This window comes from Leptosomus discolor, chromosome 5, assembly GCF_034619465.1.
Source record: "Leptosomus discolor isolate bLepDis1 chromosome 5, bLepDis1.hap2, whole genome shotgun sequence".
Taxonomy (NCBI): Eukaryota; Metazoa; Chordata; class Aves; order Leptosomiformes; family Leptosomidae; genus Leptosomus; species Leptosomus discolor.
This window is the reverse complement of record NC_141395.1, coordinates 50786458-50807100: the sequence shown is the minus strand read 5'-3', so window position 1 is coordinate 50807100 and position 20643 is coordinate 50786458. Positions and strand designations below refer to the sequence as shown.

General features: G+C 40.8%; 1 protein-coding gene across 1 annotated transcript in view; it reads left to right on the top strand.

The window, feature by feature from the left end:
- Window positions 1-20643, top strand: part of MRPS28 (mitochondrial ribosomal protein S28) — a 79806-nt gene that overhangs the window by 16722 nt on the left and 42441 nt on the right. The window contains exon 2 of the mRNA XM_086466014.1: window positions 2000-2181. Within this exon, the coding sequence (XP_086322140.1) occupies window positions 2000-2181 (182 nt within the window). The remainder of the gene's footprint in view (window positions 1-1999; window positions 2182-20643) is intronic.

Genomic DNA, 20643 nt, shown 5'->3' with positions numbered 1-20643 from the left:
CTGGAAATCCTCTGCTGTGATGTCTTATCTTTGAAAACAAGGTTTATGAGCCTACAGGATAATGGAAAAGTGTTTGTTGCTTTACAGGGGCAGGTGGTTGAATTCAAAGGCAATCGGGTGATTCCGCAAACTAGTGAGTTCTTAGTGAGAAAGTCAGTGGAAGACGACTGAATTTTGCACTTTGTTGTATCTCAGTTTCCCCAAAAACAGGTTTTGCCATTTCAATATGTGGATTGATTTGTAATCTCCTGCCCAGATGGAGTCATTTTGAAGGGAGGTTAATTTCTAAACATTTACTTTTAGCTTACGGTTTATACATTGATTTAAAGTTTCATCTAGATTGCTGCTGCCCCCTCAATTCATGTGGTGAATCTCATTTAAATACTTCCTCTTATTGCTTCCATTTATTCTTTGAGCACTTACAAATGCATCCTGTACAAGTAATTTTTATGTATTTGAATTTAGACTGCATTGTGAAATTCAAACAATCCTGTGTTTGGAACCTTGTCTGCTGTTAGCTTTCCTGTATAAAATCCTGCTGCTCTGTTTGTGGTTTACCATCACCAGCCGCTTGCTTTCTGTGTGGTGTGTGTGTTGCACTTTGCTCACACATCCCCCTTCTCCTTGGGATGCTCCCTCTGACAGTTCCCGTTGCTGAAGCAGGGGATTTACCAGGTGTCAGATCTCTAGCTTATAACCCTCGAGGCTGTGTCACGTCGGAATGACCTGTGCTCTTTGTGCCTTCCAGCAGAGCTGAAATTCAAAACCATCTCTCATTTGACTTCCCCAAGAATAAAAGTTTTCAAATGTACAAGTGGAAAATGATGGCATTATTCTCCATTCATATAAAATACCGATGGATTTTCAGCATCCACTTGAAGTAGTAGGCAATGGGAGAGTGTGTTGTTGAAGCCAGCAGATCTCTAAGCCTTTAATTGCTTGATTATTTTGTTCTGTTTAGTTCTTCTGCTGGCTTGCAAATAGTCTGAAATCTTGCGTGAAGTGATTGTTGTATCAGTTAATTACTGCTAAATGTGGGGGAACATTAATAGGCTCTCCCTTTTTTGAATCTGTTTATCCATCTGTAAAATGATTTCCTTAGATTCACTTTCAGATTTCAGGTACCTATTGCTTCCAGAGCACGTGTCCCCCCCCTTCCGTTTGTTACTGGCAAGAAGGTTTTTTTCTTACTAACTGTATTTCAAAGGCGGTAATCTTAAAAATGGTCAAATTTAGTGTATCAGGGAAAGCATGTGTGAGAAGGTGTCTCACTTTGATATAGCTGGCTGTTTTCACCTGGCGAATGATGGGAAGCCTGTGATAGCTTTCTCAGATCACACAACAGAGATGTCTCCATGAAGAAGAGCAGGAGGATTTATGTTCTTCCATTTCCGCAAAGCTCTATGAGAAGAAACTTTGTTTATTTAGTTACTGAATTAAAATAGTTACTTTGATATTGTAGAATGAAAAATGAGAGAAGTGATGGTTCAAATTTTTTTAATGTGCTATATCAGTCCTATGCATGCTTTCTGCTTTCGCTGTTTTGGCAGAGTGGTTTTGTTCTTTAAAATAAAGATTTAAGTAGCATTCGTTATTACATAGTTGCATGAGTAGCTGCAAGGTACTAGTTCTGTTTTGGTTTTCACTGAGGAGATAACAAAGAGATCAAGATTCTCTTCAGGAGTATCTCCTAATATTTGGAACGCATTTTTAAGCCAGCTGATCTAAGCAGTAGTGGAACTGGCAGGTGTTTTCAGGAGACACAGTGTGTTATGTTTTTGTGTGACTGAATTAATGAAAGCTTTAACAAGCAAAATGTTTGGGGTTGGAGAAATATACCAGATGCCTCCTTAGAAGTCTTTACTAAAAATGCACTGGGCACATGAAATCTTGTAATTTAGTGAATAAAGCCTTTTTCTGTGTTACAAGTTTAATTTAATTCCTCCTTCAGATAGTATGTTTTGTGAAATGGTATTTTTTTTTATTTATTTACCTGTAGGTTCCTTCAGAGAAATCGGAATCCTTTGCATCCATGTTGAGACGCTCTCCTTTAATTCAGATGGGACCTGCCAAAGATAAAATTGCCATTGGTCGAATATTCCATGTTGTAGAAGATGATCTTTATATAGACTTCGGTGGCAAATTTCACTGTGTGTGCAAAAGACCCGAAGTAGATGGAAAGTAAGTAGCAAAGTTATGGTAAGCGATTAACATGTGTGGGTGACATTCCAAAATGCTTAGCTAATGGGACTTGACCATCTTCTGGGCTGAGCTTGGGTTGTTTGCATGAATTTTGTCGTTTGAACTATAGAAGTTAACATGCTGTGCAGAATGAAAGTATGATCTCAAACAGACCATTGTCTTAAATGCAGATTCCTTTGCAAGTTTGCATTATTGCTGTCTATATTATTCCAACTTACGATTACCAAAGGATGTTACTGGATGTTTTCTCGCCAAGGAGAGGGGAAATTGTTATCATCCAAGTTGTTAAGCACTGTTTACTGAAATACTTGAGTGTTGTGAATGTGGAATTTTAATCACATGTATATTGTAACCCTCCTTAGGCAGGAACTGTCCTATGCTGAATATATATGCATGAGGCAATGTACTGGGGAGTTTACACTGTGTTTATGATAATACTGTTTGTAATAGATGACCAGTGCCAACGCGATCAAATATTCCATATTGTAGAAGAAAATTTTAATGTAGATTTTCGTGGTGAGTTTCACTGTGCGTCCTGAACTAGAACGGCTGTGGTGGAAGTAGAACAGTTGTGCTGGGGAATGCAGTAGTCAGAGCTAAGAGGTAAGGAAGCTCACTGTTTCCTTGTGTGGTGTTAATGTCTCGTTTTGTCATGGTGCTCCAGGATACTTGGGTGGCAAGGCAAATTGGGAGAAAGTAGTGAAATACTACTTCCTAAAAAAGCTCGCAGGCAGACAAGTGTCTCTTCCCTCCTTCCCTGTTCTCATCCTTCTCCTGATGCTCTGTGTCTTTTCCAGTGCATGTGGTGGTGGTACAGGGGGAAATGAGGCCCAAGGAGACTATTGTTGCAGCAGGTGCTTCAGAGTCAGTTGTCCATTGAACACTGGGAGCATAAGCCTGGGGCTGAGAGGATCTAGGCCAGTTATATTTTTGACTGTCTGTTACAATGATAAAACCGAGCAGATCCACATAAGGGTTGTTTATACTTCCTTCTCACTGCTTTTGAGTGGGAGTGGAGAGAGGGGAAATTAACAGCCTAGGCATTTTTAATGAAATAAAATTTGGAACTAAAGGTGGTAGTTCACAAAATGATAGAGATAGCATTTACAACATTGAGGATGTAGTGGCAGTGGAAGTGGTAGTGTTGATACCTGTATAGTGTGAACTAGGGGCATTCATTTGAGATGTAGGTGGCTGATTCAAACCCACTTTCTGCTCCATTCAGTCCAGGAACCTGAGTTTCTGTCTGACTTAAGTGTTTTTAGTGCTATATGGGTCTAATCCTCTAAATAAAAATATTGGTATAAGAAAATAAATAAATCCTGCCACCTTTTTCCAATTCGTTGTGTTTCTGGAATTGGGAGTTTCTAAAATTTACCTGGATTTTCAAAAAATTGCAGTCACAGGCAATCTTTTTAGCTTGTATCTTGTCATAAAGTGCTGTGTCTCATAACGTAGTTGTGCCAGTTCATTTCTAACTGGGATTTGTAACACAGAATTTGCAAAGTACTCGTGGAATCAAAAATAAACATGGCAAACTGTTATGTTAGCTAGCTGCGTGTGTCACCAGTAGCATTCGGGTGCTGCTGAGTTTAGATCTCCTTGCTTATTATAAAGCAGTGGGAAGCCTTGTGCCTTTGCTTGTACAATTGCTTTGATCTGCTCATCTAGTGAAGACAGCAGCTCACTGATTTACAGAGTAAAGTTTGCCGTATCAAAACAAGTACAATCTTTTTGTATGCTGTGGCAGGAAGTGTGAAGGCTTAGAGTCTTTCGATGGATGCTGACTTCTCTTTGGAGGGCAATAACTGCTTTTGATCACCAGAATAAAGGTCAAATTAGTGCTATCTTCTACAAAAGCTTGAAAGTAGCTGGGTGGAATTTGCAGTTTGCATTTAGATCTGTGCCAGCTTACACTGGTGACTGCAGTAAGACTTTGTTACTGTTATTTCTGTTAATTTGCTTGCTGACAAAAGTGACTTCATCACCATATTGTATATGTGCATTATCAGTAGGATTGTTTACTGTTTTGTTCGCAAAATGTTTATTGTTTGTGCCAAGGAGGGGAAGGGGCATTTTAATTTACAGGTAACAGAAGATTCTTGAAGGCCATCCGTTCAGGACAGAGGAACCAGGTTTGATCTCCAGACACAGAAATTTATTTTACTATTTTTATGAAGTCAGTCTTGAGAGCGTGGCTGATGGTTTGGTTTTGCTGTATTGCCTTGTCAGGTATTTGGCAACTCCTCCAAAATATTAGTGAAGCATCTTTAAAGGAAAAAACCCTCTCCCTTGCAGTTTATGTGAGGAGGTATCTCCATGAAGACGTGCGATTCTGATATTTCCTTGGTCATTTGGCTTTTTTCTCACCGGAACTCAACTATTTTCATGATGCTATAATACATTTTTCTTACATAATGTCCTGTGCTCTTGGAAAGTGCTAGAAGTTACTTGTAACTGTAAACTTGTAACTTCTTGTCTGTAAAGCTTGTTCTCTTAAAGTGCTCAGTTCTCATACTAACAGTTGTGATTTCTTGGGATGTTCAAGTGAAAGACCCTGTAGTGCTACCACCATGTGGCCATAAGAAAGGTTTCCACCCTCAACTGTCTTGGGTAGAAGAGGGACACTTTTGTTTGCAGTTGCTCACTTAGAAAATTTGAAGTAGCTACACAAATACGTGTTTTCCATCAGTTCTAAAGTAAACTTCAGCCTTTAAAAAAAAACAACCCACGACAAAACCAAACAAAACACTACAAACTGTTAAGTAAAAGAAACCTTAAACAGTAATGATACAAAATTTGAATTGAATAAACATTTGGAGAACCTGCTAGCTATTTTCTTTCAGTTTTTGCTGATTGTTTTTCTTCTTCCTATCCTCTTCAGGAAAGCTGTTTCATAGGATTGCAAAAAATGTATTTCATTATCAGCATTGATGATATAGAGGTTGGAAGCATGCATCAGGTTAGCTAGAGACCAAAGGTATTGTTGGTAAAATCTCACTAGGGTCAGGCAAGGATGTATTTGGTTATAGGTATCAACAGCATTTTGTTATTTGGGGTTATTTAATGTGACAAAGAGTATTTATTACTCTTATGATTTCAAGGTCTTTTTTAATATATGCTGTACTTACTTAATATATAATGTAATCAGTAAAAACATGTTGTTTTTAATACACTGTGACTTAAATACTGTATTAAATTTGTGGTTTATGCCAACAACATGTAGCAGTTCTGTAAAGCATCCAGAGTTTATACAAATGTGAAGGGGTCTGTAGGAGAGTAAGGGTAGAGTAACTTCTTAGCTATTGGAAGAAAGTGGTATATTTTTTTCCCCCTTCTTTTAACATGCAGAGGAGATGAAGTCCTAAAGAGGAAAGTGTCTGAGATTTCCAGATGAGCAGCAACTTAATCCGTGGCCAAAAGGTGCTGTTACAACCTGCTTCTGCCGTTACCAGAGTATGTGGGAAGGGGTTGTGCTGCCACCGCCTGTGCGTGGTCTGCACCTGTACTGTTAATGACCAATTCCCATCAAAAGCACAGTGGCTTTCAGCAGTTTTCTAAAATGTAGGATTGCAGGACCAGCTTCCAAAGAGGATTAAACTGCACCTCTCCGTGCCAGTGTAATGAAGCTTTATTTTCACAGACTGCTGGAACCCTCCAGCCACTCCAGCGTTATCAGGCTTGTAGGATCAGAAAGACACTTCCTTTATGTTTGAGTACGCAGCTGGTGCAGGGATTTCCAGTATATCCTGTGGCGGTTTTACTTGACACCTTTTATACAGTGCACGTTTGCCAAACGTAAATAGCAGAGAAGGGAAGAAACCATTTGATGCCGGTTGTGATTTAGAACGTGTCAGCTTAATAAGCATCATAAAACATTACCTAATGCTGTTTCTGTAAATTGTATCAAAATATTTATGCTGTTTGAATAGTCGCCAAGGTGAATTTTATTTGGGAAACATTTTAAATTCTTCTCTTTTTGTTCTATTTTAAAAATACTTTATAGATAAAGGCAGAATGGAATCCAGTTAAAAATAATGTATCTTTTTAGACTAGGTAATGTGAATAAGGCTGGCTATTCTCTAGCACATTCATTTTATTAACATAGTCTTAAATTTAAGTTAATAGTGATAGGTGGAACTATTTAAAAGATCTTGTAAGATTAAAAAAATCAGTTTCTGAAAACAAACAGAGGTGCACGGAGAGAGATGGTCTGCAGGGGGGGAGGATTTCAGTAAGACCCTATTTGGTTTGGTTCCAGTTTGTGTACTGAGCAAAGTCACTGCGCGCGAAGCTGGAGGGTGAGGTTGGAGTTGACGATTTTTTGATGCCACGTCAATATGCTTCTTGAATAATTAGTGTATCTTTCAACCAGAATGAGGTACCTCACACAAAGCAAGGAGCAAGCTACCTCGCTGTAGGTGTGAGGCAGAGATACTTGCACAAGGGAAGATGTCGGTGTGTGGTAAATTCACCCTTTGCTTGCTGAACCCTGGTTTCTCTGACTGTTGTGTGCATCATGGTGCAAGATTACTGTGGAAAGGTTTAGAGAAACAATGTTAAAGACACAACCTTTCTAACTCTTTCCTTTAAAACTATGTAAAGACCAGAAAAGGTAGGAGGCTGGCCTGATAGAGACACCCAGCAGCCCAGTCCTTTCTCGGCCCTTGATTGCCAGAGGAACCACAAACATCAAATTCATGCTTAACCTGGTGTCTGTGACTAACTGGGAGTAAAGTCCCTGAGTGGCAGCGTGGGCCATACGTAGGGTACAGATCTGGTGGCAGTGGAGAGACTTAATGGTGTTTTCCTTAGAGTATGTGTTTCTTCCCTATGCTGTAGTGCTGCTGGCAGCCTGACACATCCTACAGCTTTCGTGTGAGACTTTGAATGTTGATGGAACTATTACTGCTAAAAAAAAAAAGTAATTAATGTGATGTATAAAGGAAACATTTCTTGCCGCAGTAATGCTGATTTTAGTTTTCCATGTTTGTTTTTACAGTGGTCTGCTTCCTTTTTACTGTCTGTTGCCAGCAAAATAGCATCCATCTGTACTGTGTCGTTCTGGAGGGGAAAGAAGGAAGTTGCTAACCAGCAGTACAAGTGATACTGTAAATGGTGCTTTTGCAAGTACAATTTTCAAACTCATGCAGATGCAGAAAAAAAAAAGTCATATGAAAGAGGCTGAAAACCTGTAGACACTTAGTAGTTAATTTTTTTTTTTTAATTATTAATGAATGTTGAAAATACTGATAAAATGCACACCATGCTGGGTCGGTGTGCAAAATTGCTTTGGATTTCCATGGTGGAGTCTTGCTTAAAAATGTTCAAGGTCTGCTGAGGAAAATTTAACTCCCACTTTTGGTATGTGAGGAGTATGAACACAGTAACTATAGTACCAGCATTTTCTCATTCTGTTTATGTGTTCAAATTGTTGCTGTCAGCTCATCACACTGAACTGGTCGTTCCGTTCTTCACTGCTTCCCTTCTTCTGTCGTAGTTCTCACTCCCAACAGATCAGTCTTTTTCTCACAAGTCTTTCTAGTGGTAACCACATTGTAGAAAAACACTTATAAGAAGATGGAGAAAATGTGTAGCCAGTCTCTTACAGGGAACGCATATCTTCCTTCATCCTTCCATCGTCTTCTACTGCCATTCCCATGTTCATGTGCTCCATTGTTAACTATTTGTACCCCTTCTAGGCTTGCTCTCGGTATTTTTTTCCCAGTACTGATTTCTAATACATATTTCAAATATAAATATAGTTACATTTATAATTAATTACAGTTCTATATTATTATCTCTATTCAGTATTACAGAAGTTAGTAAGCCTTTTTACCTTACATATTCTTGCTCACCTTTTTACCAATGTTTTCTCACTGAACTGTTAGAATTTGCACTTTTGTTATGTGTTCTAAAGCAGTCACCATGTGTTAGAGGTGGCTGTATTGCAGCAGTATATGATACATTCCTTTTAATTATGCCTTTGGAAAAGTTTTATAAATAGTTTTTGCTCATTTATACATAATTAAAGCAGAAATTACATAACTTGCTAAAATACCTATTAAAATGATCTTAGTCGACATGAATGCTTACGTGGCCTTTCACACAAAATTTGCTCTATTCTTGTGTCATCAGCTCTGATTTTTGGTTGGTTTGTTTGTTTTGTTTTGTTTTGTTTGGAAAGTATTTCTTGCCTAGTAGCAGCATAAGTAAGCAAGCTGGGAGAATTTGGTAAGTTTGTAGGACAATGATTTCCTTTGTGCCTATCACTTTGAATGGTTTATGTCCATCAGTGCCATGTTGCTGACCAATACATTTGTAATACTAAATAGCTGTCTGAAATCAAAGCAATCTTCATACTTCCCTGCTCCTTCCTCACCCTCCTTAGCTTCCAAGTTGTCCTGCCTGTCAGGAAAGCACCTACTTAATTGGAGGGCAAAATTACTCTGCATGTTGAAAGATTAACTTAGACCGTATTATTTTTGAATTGTTGAATAATTATGACCTGGTCAAATCTGCTGAAGTATAAAAGAAAGTGTGCACACACACTTTGCTGAATCTCTTCCAGTTTGTGTCTTTTATGGAAAACGTAACCAGACAGCTGGTCTCCACACTGTGAAAAACTAGTCTCTTCCTGTGATTCACATTACCAGAATGTCATGTTGAAATTCCCTGAGGACCAAGGTGGTTTGCACTAGTCATCAGTAAACTTTGGTTTTGGCACTCTGGTCAGCCGTTGGTCTCAAACTTCACCCAAATTCCAGGGAGAAATGGTAAGCAGGACTGATCTAGTCCTGTTCCCACATACCAACATTGCAACTTAAAAGGGAAGCCTTATTGTTTGTATTGAAGAGGGCTGTCGTGGTTTAACCCCAGCTGGCAACTGGGCCCCACGCAGCCGCTCGCTCACTCCCCTCACAGTGGGATGGGGAAGAGAATTGGAAGGGTAAAAGGGACTGAAACATCCCTGTGTTATCAGCACAAATCCAAAATATTGCCCCGAACCAGCTACTGTGAAGAAAATTAACTCTATCCCAGCCAAAGCCAGCACAAGGGCTAAATTCAAGGAGGTGGCATGAACTCCCTTTTCTACAAAGCTTCCATATAGCGCAGTTCGCCATTGCTCCGAGCCCAAACAATGCACGTGGTGCCATTCTGTCTGCTGTCGAACAATTTCAGCTCTCTTTTTTTTTAAAACAAGCATACAGAATAGCCGTGTGATTGCAAACTTAATCTGTGTGCTTCAGCAAATAACCTCTAACTTATTTATAGCAGTGTGCATTTTGGAAATTACAGCATTTTTGTCCCCTATGGACATAGCTTATTATTTGATCGGTTACTTTACAATTGTGACTGTTTTTTGCCACCCACTGTATATCATTCTTCAGTGGTTATTTTCAACCACAAATGGATGTGTTGGCTTTGTGTGGTTCTGTAATACACAAGAGTGTGCTTCCAGAGTTCCTGGAGCCCAAAGTCTGTAAACGTGGTTTGTTTGGGTTTTTTTGGACTATACTGTAAACTTTTCATCCCAGATAGATACTTTAGAGTTTAGTTAATGTAGTAATACCGTAAGTCAAGTGTTGGTTATCAAAAGTACAATTAATCCATATTAGTGAGGCACCCTACGCAGCATTTGGTATGGAGTATACAGCATAGACCTAGGATTATGGCCACAGTGGTGTATGCGAGCCTGCTAATCTCTTTTTCATCTCTTTTCACTTCTGTCATTGGTTTAAAGTAGCAGAGAGTTATGGGATTTGATGGCCTTTGGAGGGAAAAAACCCCACAAAACTAGTAGCATTTACTGGTGAAAACTTTGTGCCAGCTCTGTCCTCCCCGGGCATCATGATACATGGGGGATGGAATATGCTGTATGAAATGTCTTGGGAGAACAAAGCAGTCCGTCGGTGGCCTGGAGATTTTTTGGCAGTGTCAAAGTCTGTGAATACTCTTTAAGCCACACTTTTTCTCATATGTGGACGTGCACACATACACAATAGGAAAAAAAGGCCTGGGAAACTTATTGCTGCATTGGAAGGCTTGAGTGTGATCTGTAGAAGACAAGGTAGGTTAACTCTCTCTTCCCTCTAATCCACGTAATGGCTGTCAGGAACTGTAGAAACTAGAATTATAATCACATGACTTGGCAGAAGAATTAAAATTGTTCCTAGTATTTTGTTTTGAAACAGATGAGAATAAATGACTTGAATCTCTGTATGCAGCATATTTGGAAATTCTCCCCCCCCCCCCCCCCGCCCCCCCTTGAGAAAGCCTTGCTGTTTGCATGTGAGGAGGATCTCTTCCACTGAAATACTTCTAGTAAAGTATAATTAATTACTTCAATAGCTAGAGAAGGCTCAAGGAATCTCAGCTGTTCCAGGTGCAGAAGATTATGAATTTTAGTGAAAACCCTAACGTTCCCCGGCATGTTTCACTGGCCAGTGCCTCTGGGTAACAGAGGGTGAGGTAGTGACGTGCGACTTACATAGGCCCATGGTACTTTTCAGGGGTACAGGGAACTGTACTAAACAGCAGAGCAAGGTGCAGATGTTTCTGGCTTAAAGTCTGGTCAGTTTGACCTGTTCCTGTGACAGAGGTAAGGGCTAGATGAAAAAACAGTCCAGGTTACCGAAACTTTATTAATAACTGCTTTATTTGGTTCGGTGTAACTGCGTTAAACACTCCTCTTAGCATAGTGACTTGAGCTGCAGAGCTGCGCTGATGCGACTTTGATTTCAGTTTGGGAGCCAGCTTGGTCTAGTTTAGCTCATGGATCCATTGAGAGGTGTAGGCTTGTCCAAAGACAGGAGCTTCAAAAACCAGAAGTTTCTAGGTTGAGTAACTGAATTAATGATGGTTTGGACCAAATGTGAATTGTGAGTCTTCATGTAACATAGATCTTACTGAGAAAAATTAATGCTATCATGTAACTGTGGAGTGGTAATTATTCATCCCTTGGGAATAGTTTCAGTAACTGAGTCTGAGAAGGGAATTAACACAGCTAGGGAAACACCGCAGGTAATAACCTTGAGCCCTTCAGAAGGCGTGAGTCAAGCCTTCTACAAATCATGATATTAAAGTTGGTTTTATCTTTTGTTTTATTTCTTTTTGGGTTCTTTAATCTTTGAGTTCACATCAGTCTTTTTCTAACTAGGCAGAATAGGAATTTTTAATTAAACCAACTTTTTTTTTTTTAAAGGCAATTGAACTTCTTGTGTAACAGTATAAGTGCAAGAACCAACGCTTTAAGACGCTAAATATCAGAAAGGTATGATAAAGCTGTTAGTATTAGCGAAGCTAGAGATGTTATACAGAATTATTTCACTGATAGTTCTTCTCAGTCTGCTACATAATATTAAGGTTACTCAAGCTGGAGGCCAGTAACTAGCAGTGTACCCCAGGGGTCAGTGCTCGGTCCAGTCCTGTTTAATATCATTAATGACCTCAATGATGGGACAGAGTGTACCCTTAGCAAGTTTACATAGAGTACAAAACTCAGGGGAGGAGTTGTTGCACAGGATGGTTGTGCTGCCATCCAGAGGGTCCTTGACGGGGCTGACAGGAACCTCATGAAGGTCCAGAAAGAGAAGTGCCAAGTCCTGCCCCTGGGGAGGAACAACCCAGGCACCAGTACATGCTGGGGCCACCTGACTGGAAAGTAGCTTGGCAGAAAAGGCATTGGGGGTCCTGGTGTTCCGCAGTTAATGAGTAAGTTCCGTAAAGAGCCCCTAATATGATGAAGGGACTGGAGCACCTCCCCTGCGAGGACAGGCTGAGAGAGTTGGGGCTGTTCAGCCTGGAGAAGAGAAGATTCAGGGTGATCCCATCCATGTGCAGAAACACCTGAAGGGAGGGTGCAAAGAGGACAGAGCTGGGCTCTGACAGGACCAGGGGCAATGGGCACACACTGAAACACAAGAGGTTCTCTCTGAACATCAGGAAACACTTTTTCACCATGAGGGTGACCGAGCACTGGCACAGGCTGCCATGGGAGGTGGCAGAATCTCAGCCATCTGCAGCCATTGATGATTTAGTCATGCATTTGTATTGGCAGTCAGCTGGCTGTGCAGAGGGATGGCTCATCAGAGGGAGGAGTGGGTGTTGACTGCCACTTGGAATAGGCCCAAAAAACTGATAAAATTAATTCTGTTAATCCCACACACCAAACCCCTGACAGATGCTTTTCTTCCCCTGAGGTTTTCTGTAACTCCTAGTCAGCCTGTTTAGATGTTATCCAGCCAGAGCACAAAAGCAGGTAAATTCCTACAAAACAAGGTAAGCCTTTTGAGGCCGAGTGTTTCTGAGCTGTGCAGGGGATTCAGCTGCTTTGCTGTTATTAGGCAGCACAGCAAATCTGAATAAAAAGAAAAAAATGGTGTTCAGAGGCAAGAATAAATAATGTTTTATTGCATGTCTATTATTTAAGAGTAATTTGTTTTCCTTTTCTGCTCACTAATATGCTAACAAAAACAACATGGTCCTTGCCACCTCTCTTTTCACATGCTCTTGTGTGGAACTAGGATGGCAATAACAATTGAGTATAATTTTTGTATTAAGTGTTTTGGAGGAAGAAGCAGAGGCAGTAGGACTAAAGCAACGCTTAGGTTGTGTGTAATTGCCCTTGCTGATTAAGGAGTGTCTGATAATACAGTCCCTGCTATGGTATTCGCTTGCCTAATTTTTCTTAAATTTTCAAGATTAAATTTAAAAATTCTAGGCAGGTATTGCTGTTGTGCTGGAAGAGCTGCAGTGTAAGCAAAGACTCATATTTAAAAAGAAAACAAAAAAGAACTACTCTTCTATGAGTATTCAGTAGCTGCTAAAACTTGCCTTAATGGATTTTGGAGTCTGTGTGTGGTCAGTGCTGCCATGGCTCTGTCAGCGTTTTGGGCATGATAGCAGCCAAGCAGGGATGCAGATGGCTGTTGCTTTGTGAACTTGCCGAACACAGCCACGACTTATGGACACTGAAATAGGAAGCATGATGATAGTCAGTCATGGTGCATTTTTTTTAACAAAACCAAAGCTCTTTACTTTTTCCTTTTGTGATAGCTGCCAAGAGAGGCAAATTTTCTATTTTCCTGTCTTAGCATTTTACAACAATTTATTTTTTATCTAAAGAACTCAAAATGCAGCCACCCAGCTTGGGTGAGAAATAATAACCCTCCCCCCGAGTCCTCCAAATCCTGAAGGGATTGTTCTGAAAAATACCAAAGCTATATTTTGAATGATCTGCTTTGTGACTTGGCAGGCTCTGATCACATGGAAAAGTGCTCATAATGTGATCATGCTGTGTGAGCACGTACCAACTTAACCGAGAAATTGAAGTACGACTCTGAAGGCAGGGACATGACCACTGGGTACGATGAAAAATGCCTGTCGCTTATTTGTGTTTGGTGACTTCTTATTAGTAGGGTAAGAGGAAAAGAGCTTAAGCAATTTTTCTTTGATTAATGATTTTATTAGAAGGAATGAAGGATTGCTTACTTGTTCTCTATGAAACCTCTTTGTTATTTTCATAGTAGTTGGGCTCTTCCAGAGGCAATGAGATCTTAGGAACCAGTTTCACGGTTCATGTAAGCCTGTATAAAGCATGTCTTTATAGAAATGCACAGCACACTTTTAATGCTTCTGAAATCTTCTGGAAGTAATGGAGTGCTAATTTTAAAAAATTAAATATTTAAACTATAATCTTCTACAACATGAAATCCCAATCAGACTTTCAAGGTCTTTTCCATCCATGATAAGGAAATGTTAAGTAGCATACAAGTTTAATTTATTTGTAATTTGTACTAATTAGGTTCAAGTATTCAGGTAGAGATCCTAATCTGAGTGGTAATTACCAGTTGATTGCTAATCTGTCCTCCACTGAGGGAGTTCAGTTACTTCTTTTCCTATCCCTTTATACATTTGAAGTTACCTAAAAGTGTTTTAATCTTTCAGATCGTCTAGTGCCTGCTCCCCCTCACTCATCTGTGGGTCCCTAGTGCCAGACCAGTCTACTTACCACCTAAGGAGGAGATTTTTCTTCCTCTGAAGCCTTTCAAGCCTTCTTGGCAGCTGGTTTGACAGGGCTGCTGGAGACAAGACTGAAACGCACTCTACTTCCTCCAGACAGAGCTCAGGAAACAAGCTGTGATCCTCTGCTTGGCAGGAGGCAGCGCTGCCAGCCCGGGGGGGTGCAGAGCAGTGGCGATGTGTGGCAGCAAATACAGTACCCCTTTCTGGGTCTTGCGGTGGCTTGATTCACACGTTCCTGTAACGTGAAGGTTTGTGAAATAATGCCTCTGCTTCTGCAGGATGTGTTAAAAGCATGCTGAACTTTGGCCTGGTGTACGCAGCAGTGGATTATTTAGCTAAAACTAAGTTATAATAAGCCGGTGGAAAGGAGAAATATAGGGCTGGAGTAGGTTAGGCTAGGCTTAACTTGCTATGCCATGATTTAAGCTTTAAAAAAAGAAAAAAGAAAAAGGACTTTTGCAGTGATTTATCATAGAATCATAGGATGGTTTGGGTTGGACCTTAAACACCGTCTAGTTCCAACCCCCCTGCCATGGGCAGGGACACCTTCCACTAGACCAGGTTGCTCCAAGCCCCATCCAGCCTGGCCTTGAACACTGCCAGGGAGGGGGCAGCCACAGCTTCTCTGGGCAGCCTGTGCCAGTGCCTCACCACCCTCATAGTGAAGAATTTCCTCCTGAGATCTCATCTAAATCTGCCCTCTTTCAGTTTCGAGCCATTACCCCTCGTCCTATCACTATGCTTCCAGGTTTGCACGGGCCCACCTCTCCAGCCTGTCCAGTTCCCTCTGGATGGCCTCCCTTCCCTCCAGCATGTCGACCGCACCACACAGCTTGGTGTCATTGGCAACCTTGCTGAGGGTGTGCTCGATCCCACTGCCCATGTTGCTGACAAAGATGTTAAACAGCACCGATCCCAATACCTAAGGAACGCCACTCATCACTGGTCTCCATTCAGACATCGAACTGTTGACTGTGACTGAGTGTGTCCACCCAGCCAATTCCTGATCCACCTGTCAAATCCATGATTGATCAGACCCTTGGTAGGCTTGCAGGCATGTTTCGGCATTCGTACAAACATTTGCCTACGTTACTTACTCAGTGCCAGTATGCTCAAGTGCAGTCCTGTCTTAGAGCTGGTGTTCAAAGCAGGCCGGCCTGCTTTATTTAAATAAGGCCATATGTAGATATAAGTAGAAATTCTTGTGCTGTTTTAAAATAAAGTATCTGAAAATTAGGTGATGATCTTCACATGTCTTTCTGGTTAGTCTCTCACAACTTGCTTGCCAAGAGTGAAAGTCATGGCTTCAGACTACCAAGATCTTTATGACTTGCTCACACATAACAGAACTTCCAGTTTGTGGAATTAATTTTTTTTCTGGCATTAGGACACATTGATTTTTTTTTAGTATTTTGGGACTTGCTTCTGTAGCTGGTTAATGTAATAACCACATTCCAGTATTTCAAGCTTAACAAATAAAATTGAAAGAGCAGTAGAAAACATGCTAATGCTATCTTGGCTGTTAGTGATAAAATGAACAGTGTTCTTTGTGTTCCATTCATGTAAATACAGGGCTTTGTTTAATTTAAAATGCAATTTTCTTCTTCCCCCCCCCCTTTTTTTTTTTTTTTTTTTTTTAAATTAAACCAATTCACAGTCTAAAACATGTTAAACAGTTCTTTCCACTTTATCATGGATGACTTTATCTGCAGTACGGTCTGCATGAGTTAGAGCGGTTGCGAACTCCCTTATTAGCTTCGTGCTAATCATTCCAAAGTCTAAATACCTTTAGCAAGCAAAGACTTCATCCCTTAGAATAAAGTATGTGTATTTTGGTTTGTACTCTGGTATATGAAGCAGGTGAAGATAACAGTTTTGACGTCGAGCTAGAGCGCAACCTTTGTTTCTTAAACATGCTGGTAAGGATGGCAGTGTAATTACTGGAAGTATGGTTTCCATAAAGGGAAAGTTGAGAAAAAATAATTATTTGAAGAGTAGCAGTAATCTATATGAAGTGTGTTTTTTCTCTGCTAGCAGGTAACTAATGCACAGGTGCATATGCGATATTATGATAAATTTTCCCTGACCCTTTATTTGCACAATCTACAATTGTTCTGTGTGAAATACAGGTGTAGAGCTATGGTTGTCTTTTGTTACTCTTCTCAGTTCCTTTAGAAGTCTTTGCAGTGGGGATTTAGAATGACGACTATGTATTTGATGTACCTTTTGGAGGGATGTAGGGCTGTTGTAATTCCATATCTTATGCTCAGTTTTTCTTCTTGGTTGAAGTTGCAGCTGTGAATTGGGTCATGGTGGGAGGGAAGAAGCGGGGTCGGGGGCACATTACTGTGGTTTTGATGGAGGTAAAATAAGTTCCTTAAAACTAGCAGGCTGTCTCTGTAGAGGTGTCACACGTGGGCTTCGCCTGAGGTCAGAAGTGAGAAGCACGCTGCAGTGCGGTGGGGTGGTGGGATTCCCGCCGGATCCGCTGCTGGCTGCCGGGGCGAGCGCGGAGCCATTCTTCCGCCTTCACTTCCTCGGCTCTTTAGCCCCCATTGAGCAGCGAACAGTGGTGGGGGACAAAAGCTGTATACACTGTACAAACAGAGCACCAAAGCGGCAGTACACTGACTCATTCTTCGCTCTGTGTGAGAACTGAGGGGGACTCTATTCAGCGCCTTTGTGCCGGTGTCTGTCAACAGCGCTGTTTGAGGCCAGCCCCATTGTGCCGGCCAATGTTTCTTATTGACCTGAGTCTGTGCCCGCAATGTTCCCAGGGTCGAAGTTGCGAGCTAGAGAATGTTTGAAAAGGGGTAATCGTGGGCTAAATGCGTTTTGCTGCATTGTCGTCTGACCTATTAAATCTAAACTGCGGTCTGCGTTCATGCAAACAGGTAATTATGTAGTCACAGCTGCAGCCATTGACATCTGGTTACCGCCCCGTGGAAAAAGGGGATGGGACGCTCGTCTCTCCCTCCAGGCTCTCAAGCACTGAACTTTAATGATATTAACTGAAAATAGAGGGTGGATTAGCGAGACTGACAGGTCAACAAGGTGGATACTTTAGCCCTGTAGGCAGAAATCAGTCCAAGCGCAGTTGCTTGGGTATTTCTGCTACCTTATGCACCAGATTTTTCCCATAGCTGTGGGCTTGTCCGGGCTCTAGATCCAGTTATTATTTAGTGGTTTTAGATCAGGAGAGGTTGCAAAACACTTTTGTCATCCGGTCTTGATGACCATTGAGAACACTGGACTTGATGATCTTAGAGGTCTGTTCCAACCTAATGATTCTATGATTCTTGCAGACTGTCTCTGCAGAACAGCTTAGCAAACGGCCACCACATTAACTCTCTTTTTTTTTTTTTTCCCGCCTAAACCAAGCAGTTTATAATGGCTCTTGTCCCTAGAGGCCGGGTCGCCAGCTTTTCCAGATAACAAACCTTCATTATCAATAGCCCAGCATGTCAAAACTTAGTGGTAAGCATACAAGGGTAATAAAACATTGCTGGCCGTAAATTATTTTAGGACAACTGCTTTTTCTTTTAATGTACTTTGGAACTGAGACATAGAATTTGCATGTAAATGAGTCTGACACATCCTCTCTCTCATCCCCCTCTGCTCCCCCCTTGCGCTGGGAGAGAAGAAGTCTCCATGTAACATACGTAATTATTAACACACTGCGTTTTTCTGTCCCGTGCAACTTCCAGTGATGGAGTAGACAGCAACGCCTATGGAAATCAGGAGAGAGGGTTACACGGCCCTGGGTGACTTTCATGGCACGTCAAGGTGGGCGCACACTCGTGCTGGGCAGCCCTGGCTGCAGGGTGGGAGGGGAGTGCAGCTGGCTGCTGCGACCCTGCTTTGGGGGATCTCTTGCAGGAATGGTTAGTGCTTCTCCTTGTGTTTGTGTCCCAGCGCTGCTCCTTAGGAGCCGATTCTTCCAAAGAGCTCTTGCAATATGGGGTGTAATGCAACAGGGAGAGTAGGTGCTACATGTTATGGCAAATATATAATATATAATTCTTTGTAGTTATGGAGGACTGTAATTGCTAAAAGGGTGAAACTTTCTCCTACAAAGGCATGTCCACTGTTGTGAAGGGAGGGAGAAAAGCTGGTCTGCTGAGATGCATGGGAACCTGCTTGTGTTGTGGATCTCTAAAATTGTCCTGTGCAGGCATCTGTTACATAATTACCTTTTTCTCTTTTTCTGTGGGTTGTTTTTTTACTTGATTTCTACCTTTTTCTACTCCTTACAGGCTTCTGTAGAACTTACTGACTCTATCATGCAAGAAGCAGTGGTAAAAAAGTGAAAACCAATAATACAAGTGTATCCAGAAATGTGTTGGCATTAGCGTCTCTTTCAGGTGGAGGACAGCAAAGACAGACCAGGTCCATCTACCAGCCAAAGACAGTTAAATTACATCTTCACATTTATCTCATTTTGTGGCTTTTTGATACTTATTGCCATAGGAAGGAATAAATTTCCTTAGGGACTTTTCTAGGGTACACCAGGGCTGTATACAGACTCTTCACTGCTTGTGTGTCAAGACAAATTTTTCCAAATATGCAGAAAATTCTCTTTGCGCATTCCCCAGTAGATTTATTAACTTCATAAAAATCCTGGATAGTCTTAGGAATTTGTTGTTTCTCACCAGTGCAGCTCTGTGTCGTAAACCATTTGCCCATTTCTCTGCTTAAAAAAGGAAAATATTGAAAATATAGTATTTCCTCTTCAGCACCTGCTGTTTTTTCTGTTGTAAAGGGAACACCAAAGAATAATATTTATCTAAAGGACTCAATTGTCTAATAAAACAGTGTTCTCCTCAGCTGTGTTATCTGTAGAGGAGATAAATGAGACTGAAGATTTATGCTATAGAAGTCTGTAAATGCTCTTTAAAGGACTTTAATTCTATAACTAAGAAAACCTGTTCTACTCCAAATATGAAAAGTCAGGACGAACTCAAAATCAGAATTCCCAGCAGAAATCAAGAAGCTCCCTGGCTAAATTGTTGTTTCCCCTGACTTACCCAAGAAGTAAAACTTGATCAAACTTTTAACTTGGGTACTCGGGTTTTGGAGCCACATGCCATCCTGTGGTGCCTCAGCTGTAATTCCGAGTGCCTCTTTAGGTAATTCAAAGGGAGTATAAGAGTACATTTTTCAAAGAGGCAAAGATGACTTCTTGTCTTTAGATCTGTCACCCAACTTACTGAAATAGGTACTGACCACTGCAGCGTTCTTGTATGTTTGGAAGGTGGTGCTCTGTGATGAAGGGAAGGTTGAAAACTAGATTTAGAAACAATTATGTGCTCAGTGGTTTGGAGCATTAAGATAGTAACATCAATGTAATCAGGGGGAAACCTTGCATGGTGTATGTAGCCTTGTTTCATGCTCCAGCAAACAAGGCATTACAGGCAAACTCCTTACAGACAAAATAAAGAGAGCAGGGAATCTTGGCTGTGCGCTGAAAACTGATTACCTGCACGTGCAGTGTGTGTGCTCAGCATCCTGGCCTGCACTTCACGGGGAACAGCTTCAGCGCAGACTCCTAGGTTTTCCCAGAATTAAAAATTCATGATGAATTTGTTGGTCTAATTCGTTTTCCTGAAGTGGTGCAGAAGTAAAAGACAAACAAGCATAAAGAATTTCAGTTGAAATGAATAATGAGGGGAGTTTGTTTATTTTTTTTTTTCTTGGAAGTGGCAGTACTTGAAATGCTTGCTATTACATGGGAAACAAGGTGTTTCTGATCAACGCTTAACAGCTTTTCCTTTAGCTTTCACAGCAGCAGCATGTATCACATAAAAAACTTACAGTAATTTATTATACCTTTTACAAAGAATTCTGCTTGATTTTTTTTACAAAAAGATTTGTTTATGTAATGGATTAGATTATGATTAAGTTCTAATATATCTCTTTTTCTATTTTAGTTTAATGTGAGTTAGCCTATGTGAGACTATTCACAGTGCAACAGTGTTATCTGTCCATCAGTATCCTTCTTTATGCATTGGAAACAGGAATGAATAATACTCCTTCTGAAACTGGTGTGCTAACTGGTAAAGTCGGTGCTAATTCTGACGCATATGTAGCCGTAATCTACATGGGCATAGTTCATGTGCCTTTCTTAGAAGGAGAATGAAGCGTGAGTCAAAAAAAAAAGAAAAAAGGTTTCTAAGAGAAATTAGTTGGCTTGTTTCAACAAAGGGCCCCAGGATATCATAACCTATGTGTAAAAACAACAGTACATTTGGCACACATTGCCCCTGCAAGTTCAAAAGAACTTTATGGGTACTGAAATAACCTTTCTAAAAATATATTTGAGGGCATACCCTCTGAGTACTGGAAATAACGTTCTGGTAGCACAGTGTGGGACAGCCCTTTTCCGATACATAGCGTCTGTGGGTTACAGCTATG